This window comes from Zootoca vivipara, chromosome 1, assembly GCF_963506605.1.
Source record: "Zootoca vivipara chromosome 1, rZooViv1.1, whole genome shotgun sequence".
Classification (NCBI taxonomy): domain Eukaryota; kingdom Metazoa; phylum Chordata; class Lepidosauria; order Squamata; family Lacertidae; genus Zootoca; species Zootoca vivipara.
The window spans coordinates 131307428-131321093 of NC_083276.1; the positions used below are offsets into that span (position 1 = coordinate 131307428).

General features: G+C 43.3%; 1 protein-coding gene across 1 annotated transcript in view; it reads right to left on the reverse strand.

Annotated features, from left to right (window-relative positions):
* Nucleotides 1-8683: 8683 nt before the first annotated feature.
* BARD1 (BRCA1 associated RING domain 1) overlaps nucleotides 8684-13666 on the reverse strand; it is a 70428-nt gene continuing 65445 nt past the window's right edge. The window contains exons 10-11 of the mRNA XM_035138954.2: nucleotides 10589-10686; nucleotides 8684-9216 (exon numbers count right to left, since the gene is read on the reverse strand). Coding sequence (XP_034994845.2) covers nucleotides 8884-9216; nucleotides 10589-10686 — 431 coding nt within the window. The 3' untranslated portion in view covers nucleotides 8684-8883. The remainder of the gene's footprint in view (nucleotides 9217-10588; nucleotides 10687-13666) is intronic.

Consider the following 13666-nt stretch of genomic DNA (forward strand, 5'->3'; position numbering starts at 1 on the left):
GGAAGATAAACAGTGTTTCTGTGCGCTGCTCTGGTTTCGCCAGAAGCGGCTTAGCATTGCTGGCTATATGACTCAGAAAGACTGTCTGCGGACAAACATCAGCTCTCTCGGCCTGTAAAGCGAGATGAGTGCCACAACCGCAGAGTCGTTCACAACTGGACTTAACTGTCAGGGGTCCTTTACCTTTAAGAGTAGGTTTAATTCATGGCAATTCCCACTGCACTAAAAGATGGTCTGCACACACATAAATGCACCCAAGTTGTCACTCAGGTGGATCAAGCTGTGTCTGGGCTGTTTGGCTTCAGACTCACATGAATGAATACTCCTCTGTACAGAAGAATATCCTCACACAGAGGGAAAGGACCTTCTGTGGAGGAGCATTTGGTCCCATCTGCAGTCTGAAGTGGTGCCTTCTCACCTGGACACAGGTTTGATCACCTCAGTGACAACCAGAGCCTTTAGGGGATCTTTTGGTGTGGGATGGACATAAATAACACTCCTGCTCACTTTATGTGCAGGCTGGCAGAAATGCTGATTGCTGCTGGAGAAAGATGGAAAGAAACAGGAAGCCTATAGGTAGAGTCTTGCTCCAGCCCATAATGATAAAATGGGTTCAATTTGGATCAATAATGAGAGTCCAATGAATATTGCTGTGTGTGTGTGTGTGTGTGTGTGTGTGTGTGTGTAAGGCTTTTTTTTAAATAACATTTCTTCTCAGGTAATTGTCAAGCTTCTTGGACTGGCATAGGCAAACTTGGCCCTCCAGATGTTTTGGGACTACAAGACCTATCATCCCTGACCACTGGTCCTGTTAGCTAGGGATGATGGGAGTTGTAATCCCAAAACATCTGGAGGGCCGAGTTTGCCTATGCCTGTTCTTGGATATTAATCTTTATTTTAAAAATGAGCTGAGAATGGCAAGCAAAAATGCTAGTGCTCATCCAAAGGGCCTAGCCACGTCTGGCTCGTTGGGTGAAGAATAGGACAGAAATTTTGTCCAGGGCTGTGTGCTGTTTTGTCAATTACCAGAATGCAAGCTACGGAAATGTAAGTTTTGAAAGGAGTCATTTTTTGTAATTATTTATAAAGTTCATAATAAAGTTTTAGAAAAAGAATTCCAAGTGCTTTTAAGGGAGACTAAAATGGATAAAATTCAAGTAAAAGTATCACAGTTCAACAATGCACAGATAAAATGATTGCTTTGATTCATGCACTGCTAACAAGCGCCTTGAAATTGCTGTTTGCTTTCAATTCAGCTGGCAGGTGTCCCCATTCCATAGACCAATTTGAAAATGCTTGTAAACTACTCAACTTAGATTTTTGAAAGGATGTGCTTCTCTAGTACATGGTATCCACCTGGTTTAATGACTGTGGTTATATTTAAATGGTATTGTTTGACAAGGAAATCATCTACTGTACAGATTAACAAAGCTTGCCATTGGGACGCCACCATCTTTTAAGTTTGCATCAGTAGGAAAAGAACTCTTGGGGGGCTATTTCTCATGAACTCTGTTGCATCATTATTACTGCAGATCACCAAAGCATGCTATTTTTAATTGTGTTAATAAGTATAGGGGTGTTCTGATGAGCGCTCGTAGTTCACTTAGGCATTATTAATTGCACACAGAGGTCTAATTATAACTGGCTTTAGTTACTCTGCTCTTGGTACATGTCATTGAAAGTGATCAAATATTGTAAAATGGAAGAAAAAAAGAGAGATCTATTTCCCTCCAGGCAAAAAAGAAAAACGAAAGAAAGAAAAATTGTGATTCAGCCTCATGACTAACGATAGTTTTAGGAGAAATAATGTTGGCAAGAAAGGGATGAATGTAACTTAATTGGCCACCAGCTATTCTCTTGGAACTTTACTAGAACCATGAAGCTGAGTGAAGTGTAGAATGGATTGTACCACATTAGACTGCAGGTGATGGTATCACATTGTTTTTTAAATGGAAACATAAAATCCCCTAGCTAGCACATCAGGGAGGCAGGTTCTACTTTCACTCTCTCCTTGCTCTGCTACATTTCTGCTTGCAGGAATTTAAACAAACAAGTGAGAGCTTCTCATTTCTTGCTGGATCAAGGGAATACTAACATGGCCGTTGGCCATGCTAGCTGGGATAGATGGGAGTTATAGTCCAACAACATCTGGAGAGCACCATGTCAGGTACCCTGATCTAATGTATTACATGTTTACAATGCCCTTTATCACTACCCGAAGGAGTCTCAAAGTGGCTAACATTCTCCTTTCCCTTCCTCCCCCACAACAAACACTCTGTGAGGTGAGTGGGGCTGAGGGACGTCAGAGAAGTGTGAGTAGCCCAAGGTCACCCAGCAGCTGCATGTGGTGCTCTTAACCACTACACCACACTGGTGGAACATGTGCAGAGGAGGGCAACCAAGATAATTAAGGATCTGGAAACAATGTTGAGGGAGTTGGGTATGTTTAGCCTGGAAAAGAGGAGACTGAGAGGAGATATGAGAGCCATCTTCAAATATCTCAAGGGCTGCCACATGGAAGATGGAGAAAGCTCGTTTTCTCCTGCTCTGGAGGGTAGCACCCAAACTGATGGCTTGAAGTTACAAGAAAGGAGATTCCAACTAAACACCAGGAAGAATTTTCTGAAGGTAAGGGTTGCTCGACAGCGGAAGTCTCCCTAAACAACAGCAGTGGCCCTGGCATGGGAGTGAGAAGGGTGCAACACCGACAGAGCAAAAGCAGTGGCTTAAAACAAAGGGAAAGGTCCTTCACATGATGTATTTGACTCCTGGTACCATGCATTGTCTTCAGGAGGATGTTCCAAATTCAATGTATTGATTTACAACAGGGATTTCATTAGTAAGCAAACACCCATATGTGTACAACAGCCACCCACTGAGCGGAACTTTCTCTAGCTGAATAAACTGAGAGGCTTGCTCTCAAGTTTCTGTTCATATTAAAGTTACTATAACATATATCATTATAGGATGTGTGTGCCAAGGCTGCAGAATAGGAGAGGTGGTGGCATGGAAATGAGGGTGATCTGTGTGCAAGTGGGAGTTGAGAAAAGGAAGGAGGGGAGAAGGAAAAGGAGGGTTGTGAAAGAGGGAGGCGACAGCATGGAAACGGGAGTGAAGTTGAAACCTGGAGAATGGGCAGGGATGGTGCCTTCAGAACTGGGTAGAAATTGAACACGGTGCATAGTAATTGCAGAATGGGAAGGTGCAGGTTATCATAGGGGCTGGCTTGTGTTTCAAGGGGTGGTTGTACAAAAGGAGGGGGAGCCGGAGACATAGGTGTGGATGTGAAGGTGAAGAAAGGGGTGCAAAGTAGGGCTGCAGAATAAAAGAGACATGGCCAGAAATGGGGTTGAGAAGGTGTAAATGGAGTTCAGTAGTTGCATGGGGTGGGAAGGGGAAGCTCTGGGGATTAATGTGGGGAAAGTGGAGTGGCGCCTAGCCCCTGATGGGTGTGTGTGTGTGTGTGTGTGTTCACACATCCAAATATCACATGTGTAGATTTGCAGATTAACCTTCCAATTTCACAACAGTTAGTGTAACACAGAGGAAACTGCAAACAGCTTCTGGGGAAGGAAATGAAGGGCACCCTTTATCCCGTTGCCTCCCTTGCTTTCTTTGGGATTTGTGTTTGCGGCGAGGGTTGCGATGAAAAGAAAACTGCATGAACTTAACCCTCACCCAACTCAGCGGCTGCTTTGAGACCCAAGCCCTAGATCCTTTCCCTTTCCTTCCCTCAGTAACTTCAGTGGTGAAGACAGGGTGCCAAAGAAGCTATGGGGAAAGAATTGGTCTTTCATGGATGAATGCAAGCAAGGTATAGGTGTGTGTGTGTGTGTGTGTTTGCACACTGTACTGTCCTCAGTTTACTTTGGTTTATCAGGGGTGGCCTGCTCTTCCAGTTCTGTCAGTGTATGTTCAGTTTGAATATCTGTACTTCTACCTGTTTAATTGCAGAGAAACATGAGTGGATGAATATTCATAGTGATAGCAGTGCATTGAGACTGGCACATCCCGAAAGGCAGCTCTCTTGTCTCTGCAACCAAGGAGTACCCCGCTGTCAACAGCACTAATGAGACGCCATGCTGACAACACTGCTGCCCTTCACCTGACTGATGAGGAAATAAATAGCTGAAATAATCGGCTCTTCTTGGCCCTTGCAGACAATTTATCTGATGGGTTTCAACAACAGTAGATGCATGCAAAACATGATTCTGGCCTTTTCATGTTGTTAATGAGTACAGTCTTCCCAGTCTCATCTCTGCTACAGTCCTTACAACCACTTTACGGACTGTGGAAATAAGTAGCTGGCTCAATTGTTCTCAACAGTGTTTACTGTTGCCACCACGCTTCCCCTTCAAACGCTTCCACAAAACCTACCTTCTGTGAAGCTTAAGCTGAATTGCAGGAGGCGAGAACTGAACGGTTAAGAGCATGCAACCGGGTTTGTGCATACTCTCCTACTGCTCACTGATTCATGGCCCAAATCCATGAGGATTAGGATATGGTACAACCACTGGGCCCTCACAGGAGGGGAAGCCGCACTGGCGTAAGCCCCACCCTTCCAGCAGAAGCTCTTCCACCTGGTAACAGGCCACCTGGCAGGTAGAAGTCACACCTACCAACAACCCACCCAGCATAAACAACCAAAGAAAGGGGCTTGATGGGGCCAGGCTGGGGGAGATGCTGAGCCGCCATAGCCATGCGCCCTTGCGACTGGGTGGATACTGTGGCAGCCAAAGGGGCAGTGCATGGGGACACGTCTGTAGGAAACAATGGGATGCCCCTGATAAATGAAAAGCTTTTGAAGCAGAAACTGCTTTCACATGTCTACAAATTCTATTTGAAAGCTGAAAGTTTCGATATGTATGCCGCAGGAGCTGCCAAGGGTCCGTATCAAAAGGCCAGATTCTGAAATTCAGAGTGTGCGCATAATCACATTGGTTCCTTAAGCATGCATAGTTTGTAATTCTAAGTTCTCTTAATGAGATAACTCACCTCTCGAGAGGGTTACAACAGAAAATGGATTCTAGATAATAAGAGAAAGCCACAACATCTCTTGTTCTCTTAAGTATAGTTGGTGTTAGTTCAAAAGAACGCCACCTCCCATGCTAAAATCTGCAACACACATACAAACATGGCCGCAGCCACAAAGCATGCACATTTTTGGAACTGGAAAGAAGTTAACACAAAATGCTGCACTGAATAATAGGTGGCACCTTGTTACCTGTCGCCGTTTCAACATCACCATGCTGCATGGTATGGCCCCTCCTCTCTCTTCCCAGCAGGCACTGACACTTCTCAGATACATCAGACTTGACCTCCTGCTGGGAGTTAGATTGAGATAGAGAAACTACTTGTTCCTCCTCACAAATGAGGAGCCTGTTTCTTCTTTTCCAATAGGCACTGTCTATACACTGCTATTTTTAAGGGTGACTTAGCACTAGTAAAACCACTGGTCAAACTAAGCTTATTCTGTACAATGACAAAACTTGTTGCATGCCCAGGCACAGCACCCCATTCCCTGGGAGCCAGACCCACAAGGGGAAGACACAACAATTTACATGGGATTAAAATTGCCGCAACTTTATTAAATTCAGATGTAGAAAATCTTGGCATAGGCATTGGGTGTGTATCCCTCAGTCCCCAGCCAGGGATCTGAGTCATGACAGGGTCAGTTAGGCCGGGAAAGATGGGACCAGGGCAAAACATGAGTTTACAGAGCTGGTCCCTTTCTGAATCGCTCAGGGGAGCTCTATGGCCCACCCGCCATGCACTTGTGGACAGAGATACCCTCAAGACCCCTTTAATGGGGTACCCTGTTACCGCCGCCACGAAAAGCAGGTGAGTCACCATTTCACCCCCTTCATCCGATGTAAGACTAAAGGATTCCGCCTAAGGCCCACACCAAAGTTGTGGCAATTGCTATGGGGAAGGCTAAACCTGCAGAGCATGGAAAATTCCTTCCTGGCTCTGAAAAAACAGCAACCATCATACAACCACAGCAACACCCGCATTCTTGGAAAGGAAAAGGTTAGCCTGTAAAAAAAGGGAGATTAGAGGGAGGGCTGGGTAGGTGACGCTCCTGGACCAACTGCGCTGTTGTTGGCCACCTTGGCCCTCTTTTAAGCTCTGGGAGCAGACCGGAGAGAAGTCTTCCTCAATGTGGTCCCTCCTGTTGCCCGGCCCCCCAGGCTGCCACAGATAGGCTAGAGTTTGAATCTGGGTTTGGCAGGAACCCAGAAGCCACTGCGATGGCTGGGGAAGCATAGCAACGGTCCAATAAGAAAGGGCTGCAACTGTCGCCCATCAGTGAATTGGGTAAGCGGCCAGCTTCAAAATTTGGCTGCTTCTGTTTTTATTGTGGAGGGAAATTGGCAGTCCACTATGGGTGTGATCAGCCTGTCAGATATTATATAGACATATAATTAAAAGCTATTGCAAAGATTTATTGCCTAACCAAGGATTTGCTTATTATTGAATGCAGTAGTTCATCTTAAGGCAGGGATGTCCAAAGTCCATTTTGGGGGCCTAATCCAGCCCGCCGATCGGTTTAATCTGGCCCCTGTGGCAACTTATTTCCTGGGGTGAAATCCTAAAAAAACCTCAACAACTCCAACCCTAAAAAGCTCAACAATTTGGCATAAAATCCTAAAAAAAAGCTCAACAACTTCAATCCCAAAAAAGGTCGGCCCCCACAGCCCTTCACTTCATCAAATCTGGCCCTCTTTGAAAAAAGTCTGGACACCACTGTCTTAAGGGATCAAATGAGCTGTGAAACATGGCAGCAAAATGACTATTGCCTTTATTTTTTGCCATTACACTATTTTATTATATCAAGATTTTACTTCACAGATGTAGGCCTAATTCTCATTGAGAGGATTAACCTATCTGACTTCTAACTGCAGGTAGGAACTCACATGACTGAATACTTCCCTGCACATAAAGAACTAGTATGTCAGGGAGAACAGTTTCACCATAGCCTTCTGCAACATGCTAGTCTCCTATGTAATTAAAATAATAATTTATTATTTATACCCCGCCCATCTGGCTGAGTTTCCCCAGCCACTCTGGGCGGCTTCCAACAGAATACAATAATCTATTAAACATTAAAAGCTTCCCTAAACAAGGCTGCCTTTGGGTGTCTTCTAAAAGTCTGGTACTGTAGTTGTTTTTCTCTTTGACATCTGATGGGAGGACACTCCACAGGGCGGGCGCCACTACCGAGAAGGCCCTCTTGATTCCCCGTAATTTGGCTTCTCGCAACGAGGGAACCGCCAGAAGGCCCTCGGGGATGGACTGCAGTGTCAAGGCAGAGCAATGGGGGTGGAGATGCTCCTTCAGGTATACTGGACCGAGGCTGTTTAGGGCTTTAAATGTCAGCATCAATACTTTGAATTGTGCTCGGAAACGTACTGGTTGTGCAGGATTTATTTTTTTAAATGCTGAGGAAAACATGCTACTATTGCCAAGGTTGTAGGTTTGATCCCCATATATGGGATGGCTGCATATTCCTGCATTGCAAGGGGTTATACTAGATGCTCCTCAGGATCCCTTTCAACTCTACCATTCTATGATTCTATGTGAGCTCCCACCTACATTCTGACTTAGTAAAGCCTTGATACAGTTTTCACCAGGGGACCTGTATGAATGAATGTTGCCTAAGGATTATGCTCTTGATTCAGAAACTTCCATTGCAGCTCAGGGTAAATGAAAGGCTCTCTGCAATGAGGCATCAAAGGGAGACAAGGTATAGAAGACCCTGCACTCATTCTTTCCCCTCAAGATAAGCCCCAAAATGCACAGAGGTTGTCAAGCATTACTTGTGGTGTGACAGCTCTGAGCTGTAGCAACTCTCCAAATGCGCAGGGTCTTGGAGTGGAGATGGATTCACTTCCATCCTTCCAGTCATCTGCGGCGATTTGCCTGTCTCTCCCAACCTGCCACTTACACAGCATTCATACATACAAAAAGACTCACAGACCAATGCTTCAAGTCATGATTTATCACCGATGACATACTGAACATAATTGTAGCATAAGAAAGAACACAGAAATCATGATTACAAACATAAGAATAACCCATTTAAACATCTGGCAAAACCAATGCTAGTGTCTGTTTCACTATAAGCAAAATAGAGGGGAAAGCTTTAACAACTGTTTTAGTAGGTAGTTTATATCATTGCTCTCAGCACTTTATCTAATAAAGAGATTGGAGCAGCCAAAGTGATACTGGAGGCAAACACAGGATTTCAGTGTAAAATGACCATCATTTCAGAATATGCCCTATAATAGTAAGCACACAGGAGATATTTTGTGCAGACATGTGCTAAAGGTTTAAAAATGTTAGCTTTAAGTTGACTTGTGTGCTCAGAAATTTGCTCTACTACTACTATTATTAAAACCAGGAATGATAAACTGCATACAAATTGTATTTCAATTCAGGAATGGAAACGCTGAGGCCCTACTTTTCCAGGAATGGAAAAGCTGAGACTACAACTCCTTCAGCTGGACTACAACTCCCATCATAGTCCTGACCACTGGCCACGAGGGCTGGTGTGGGCTGGAACCCAGCAACAACTTGAGGGCCATACCTTCTCACCTCTGCACAAACTCTGGTCTTAATTTAAATATTACTGCTATTAGAATCCTAACTTGAACTAACATTTCAATGATTTTCCTTAAAAAAAAAGTCTGCCATTAAAGGGGTCTAAATTGTATAGAGTCTAACTAAATCTAGAATGTGTGTCCTCCACCCCCAAAATCATGATATAAATGAAGTGAATCTGTTGCTTAATAGTTGTTTCTAGGTTGAGGTACATAATTTCAATCTGCCTGAAAAGCAGGACTGCGCTAAAGATTCTAGCATCACGATGCTGGAATTTTTTTATTTCTTAACAGGTAATAGCTGAAATGACACGACACAGTCTATAAGCCATTTAGACGGCGCCTCCCAAACCTTTCCTTGCCGAATTTTCTCTGGCTTGTAGTTAGAAGAGCCATCATAGATTATATACTGTGTGCAGGAACTCTGGTCAGAAGCAATCTCAGCATGATAGGCTACAGTATTGATTGTCTGTGTCACATCACTATCCGATTTGGGTTTCCTCAGCAGTATCTGTCCTCCACCTGCTTTCACCAATTCCTTCAGATCATCTTTGCTGTGCTCCTTAAACATTCCCAAAAAATAGAAGTAGCAGCCATCAAACAACTTTGGCAACTAAAATAAAGAAAGGGAAAAAATATGAAGAGTTGGTCACACACAAACAGTCAGATTTAAAAAAACCCCAAAGCTGTAATACAGTTTCCCTTACAATACATCTCTCTCTCTGTTGAAGTCCAAAGTGAAGTCCCCCATCATACTCTGTATGAACAACAGTCTTAAAAACAGCAACTGGCTCTTGCCCACCTATCACGCTGCCAAGCCACTGGCTGATGTGGCCGACATGGTTGCAAAGTAACTGCTCAGCAGGAAAGCAATTGCTCAGCAACAGAATACTGACAAACAGTGCAACTTTTGTTTGGAAAATGAGGTCAGTTTGACCGGGGAAAAATACCTTACATCTGCCCAGCAGACAAAGACTATGTACTATTGAAAGGAAGTTAGAGAGGAGACAAGAGGCAGGAGTCTAAGGGTGGCCAAGGACTGAGAATTGCTTTTTGGGGGGGGTATATTAAATAGGGGAGTTAATTGACAGGAAACCCCAAGGAGGGTAGCAGAAAAGGGCAATAGGAGATATCATGGTCTCAGCATCCCTAGGAACATGAAGAGTTGTGCTATGGTACGGGAAAGGTGGGAGACAGATAGAATGGACAAAAGTTACAATATGGAGTAGGGTTGTCCAACCACACGATCGACAGGTAGATCCCTGGATGACTGTGGTGGATTGTGGGCAATCTTGGGGTGCCAATTGATCGTGTGATAAAAAAACAACTTAAAGTCTCCGCCCCCCTCACTGTGTCTTGGTTGTTGGACGTGCCTGATATAGAGTATCAGAACAGAAATGGTTGTTGTTGGGAATTCATGCAGAGTGTGAAGAGCTGAATTTCATATACTGATGAAAAACAACCACCCAGACCTTTGCCTCTAGTCATAGATAATTAACTAAAAAGGGTTACAAAGTAATCTCAAGAGATTTCACAACCAAGAAAATAACCAAAATGGAAAGCTAAATAGGAAATTGTTTAAGCTATATTTTCCCAATTCAGATGCAATTTCTTCTCAGTAAGAACTGAAAGCTGTACAAGAACAAAAACACAAAACCAAAACCCCTGGGGTACCAAGGGTTGGTGAAGGGTGAAAGCTTCAGCTCTTGGTGGTTCAGGCCAGCATCTTGCATAAATGTTTCCCAGACTTACCTTGAAAGCACTGAAAAGATTTAGCAGCACATATGACAACACAAATCCATTAACAGGTCAAAATCGCTTTGGGAAGTTAGCAGCTGTCCACCACTTCTCAAAACCAAGTGCTGGAATAAAGTATACACCTTTACTTTCCTTAGTCTGCACAGGTGGAAAATAGTAAAGGGCTACAACAACAACGTCATATGGGCTCCAAAAGCAAACTTGAAGGTTAACAAAGTGGCTCTCACCAGCTGCTCTTTGTTCAGTCGGCCTTGGCGTGCACCACCATCTATTTCATACTTCTCTTCTTGCTCCCGAGCACTTGTCTTCAGGCAGGCATCTACCCCTGCAATTTGGAAGAAAAGATGGACAGAGGAGGAAATGTAGTGATTTATTTTATGCTGATAAAAGAAACACTGTAGGAAGCGATAGCAACACTAGGGCAAGTCATCCTGAAAACAAAAGGCAAAAATCAAACCGACAGAATGACCAGACATTATAGAACAGAATGGAACACGGTTGGCTTGAAAGAAGGACCCGTATGTCAAGCAATTGTTGCAGTCGATGCTGAAAAGTTTCAATAAAAAATAAATTAAAAGAAGGAAGAAAGGAGGAGAGGATAAACAGTGGGAGTAGATGAACTTGTTCGTTACACTGCATGTTGTCTTATACAAAGTCAAAACAGAAGAGTGGCTGGCACAGCTCTTCAGGATTTCAGACAGGAGTTTTAAATAGCCTAACACTACTCAGAGATTGAACCTGGGACATTCTGCATACAAAGCATATGCTCCATCACTGAGCCACAACAACACTTTCCTCAGGGCTGAGTGGTAAGTCAAAAGCTTCTCAACAAAAGGGTTTTTATTTTGAGTAGGATTTGAAGGAAGAGATTAGGCTGCAGCATCATGTAGGTGGCTCTGGGAGACACACAGCAAAGAAAGAGCAGAGTTGTTTGAGGGAGAAGGGGACCTGAGAAGCTTAAGAAGAGAATGCCATAAGCAGACAGATATTGGGATATTTCACAGGGGAATGAAGGGCTATCAGGTGTGGGCAGTGCCACCGAGGGCCTTAACTGGGGGGGTGAAGGGGTTTGTGCTTGATCCAGGAGCAGAAAGAGTAGGGATTTATGGAGGGGACATGACACGATCTAAACAAAAAAAGTGGGTGAATAGTTTTGGAAAAATCTTTACAGGCATTGAAATAACTGCAAGTCAAAGTGTGTGTACCTGAGTTTGAGTGCCCACCCTTGATGGCTAGGTTTGCTTTTAGATTTCTATTTCTGGATAAACTCTCCTAACCTGCCAGTTGGTCTTGATCATGATTTTTAGCACACTGATTCTTTTTGCACTTCAGATAATTAGTCCTAAGAGGAATTGTGTGTGAACAGACGATGGGTTTGGATTGCTGCATTTAAAATCAACTCTAAATAATTCAGTTTTGCATAATGGGGAAGGGCGAGAGTCGCCTTAGCTGACAGGGCTTGCAGACAATGAATGCACTGATGTTTTATAAACTACCGGTACTGTCTCCATATCATACAAACATTGTTCAAGGAGAGAGGAAATCAAAGGAAATCAAAAGGACTGGAAAGAATCATGGTAGCAATGTAAGGATTAACTGGCTTGGCTATAAAATTCTACTTGCACAAGGGGAGTATTACCAATTCCCCCCACTCTGGCTCCAGCTGAGAAACGTCTGAGCTCAGAAGCTTTGGGACAAATGTGGGTGCATACCACTGGATTGGCAGCGGTCGGGATAGGAAAGCAGTAGTGTCTGTACGGAACACCATGCAATTATCTGCATTCAAGCTATATTCTTTATAGCACCTGATGCAAGTGAGAAACTTCCAGCTTAGAAAAATTTCAAATTATGATGGTAACAGCATGAACAATGTGAAACAGTACAGTAAGTCATACAAAAGGTTCAACTTTCTCCTTCTTCCCCACTTCTATGTAAGCCTGGTGGAGTATAGTAACTACTATACTGCTAAAGGCACAAAAATTCATTTGTGGCAGTGTTGTCTGCCTCTGTTGCCTTGGGGCATGTCTTCTATATTCCTTCCCATTATTTCATTGTTGTGGCTATTTCTGGGACTATGATGAGGGTAGGATACAGCATACATTATTCTACTGCATCCAGGTTGAGATTAAGCTTCACATATTGCTGAATTTTTGCCAAGAAGGAAGGTGATCAGAAGCACAAATTATGACAAATTATGGCAGCCTTCTTTGGTGCCTATAATGCAAGTAAGATGTTTTGTTCTTTAACAAAAAATTCTTTTAAAATGGCTGCATTTTAGCTATGAGTTTTTGGAGACAGTTGCAGCATTCAGTTATCCAAGCATTGATTTATTAAGTTAAATCAGGCATCCCCAAACTGCGGCCCTCCAGATGTTTTGGCCTACAACTCCCATGATCCCTAGCTAACAGGACCAGTGGTCAGGGAAGATGGGAATTGTAGTCCAAAACATCTGGAGAGCCGAAGTTTGGGGATGCCTGAGTTAAATCAACTGTATGCATTGGTTCAATTCCAACAGCTAATCACATGCTAAGAGCATTTAGTGTTGATAATTGAATCAGAAAACATATTCTACCACTGTTCACTGATTCATTATCCAAATCCATGAGGATTAGGATATGATAATACAAACATTGTCCCTCACTGGAGGGGAAGCCGCACTCCATCCTTCCAGCAGAAGCTCATCCACTCAAAAAAGGACTGACTATGGTAGTGGAAGCCAAGGTAACTTTGTCACAAAATTGAGACTGAGGGAGCAGAAAAAGTAGACTTAGAATGCACTGAAGTCCATGACCCTGTTGATTCCAGAGAGCCGTGCTCAGTTTTTAACACAAACACTTGGGCCATCTCGTTCAGTTCTATCTGAGGTCTAGTTCAGTTTTGCTACCCAATATCTTTTTTTACTGGCAGTTCCAGGATCCCCAAATTATCAAATATATTTTGATAGCTCTAATCCAATACATTCATTTGTTTATTTATTTAGACAATTCATATACAATTTAATTACAATTGTCTATAAATGGCGTACAAGAAACTCAACACAATGCTAATAGAAATCAGTTAAAATTGTAAAATCAGAACTCACGTTAAAATGCCTGGAATAAAAATGGAGTCTTCTGTAAGATACCCTGTTTCTCATATTTTAAGGCATCCCCATAAAATAAGCCATAGCAGGATTTTTAAGCATTCAAAGAATATAAGCCATACCCCGAAAATAAGACATAGTGATAGGAGCAGCAGCAATGCCGGCCGCGGCAGGAGGAGGAGGAAAAAAATAAGACATCCCTTGAAAATAAGCCATAGTGTGT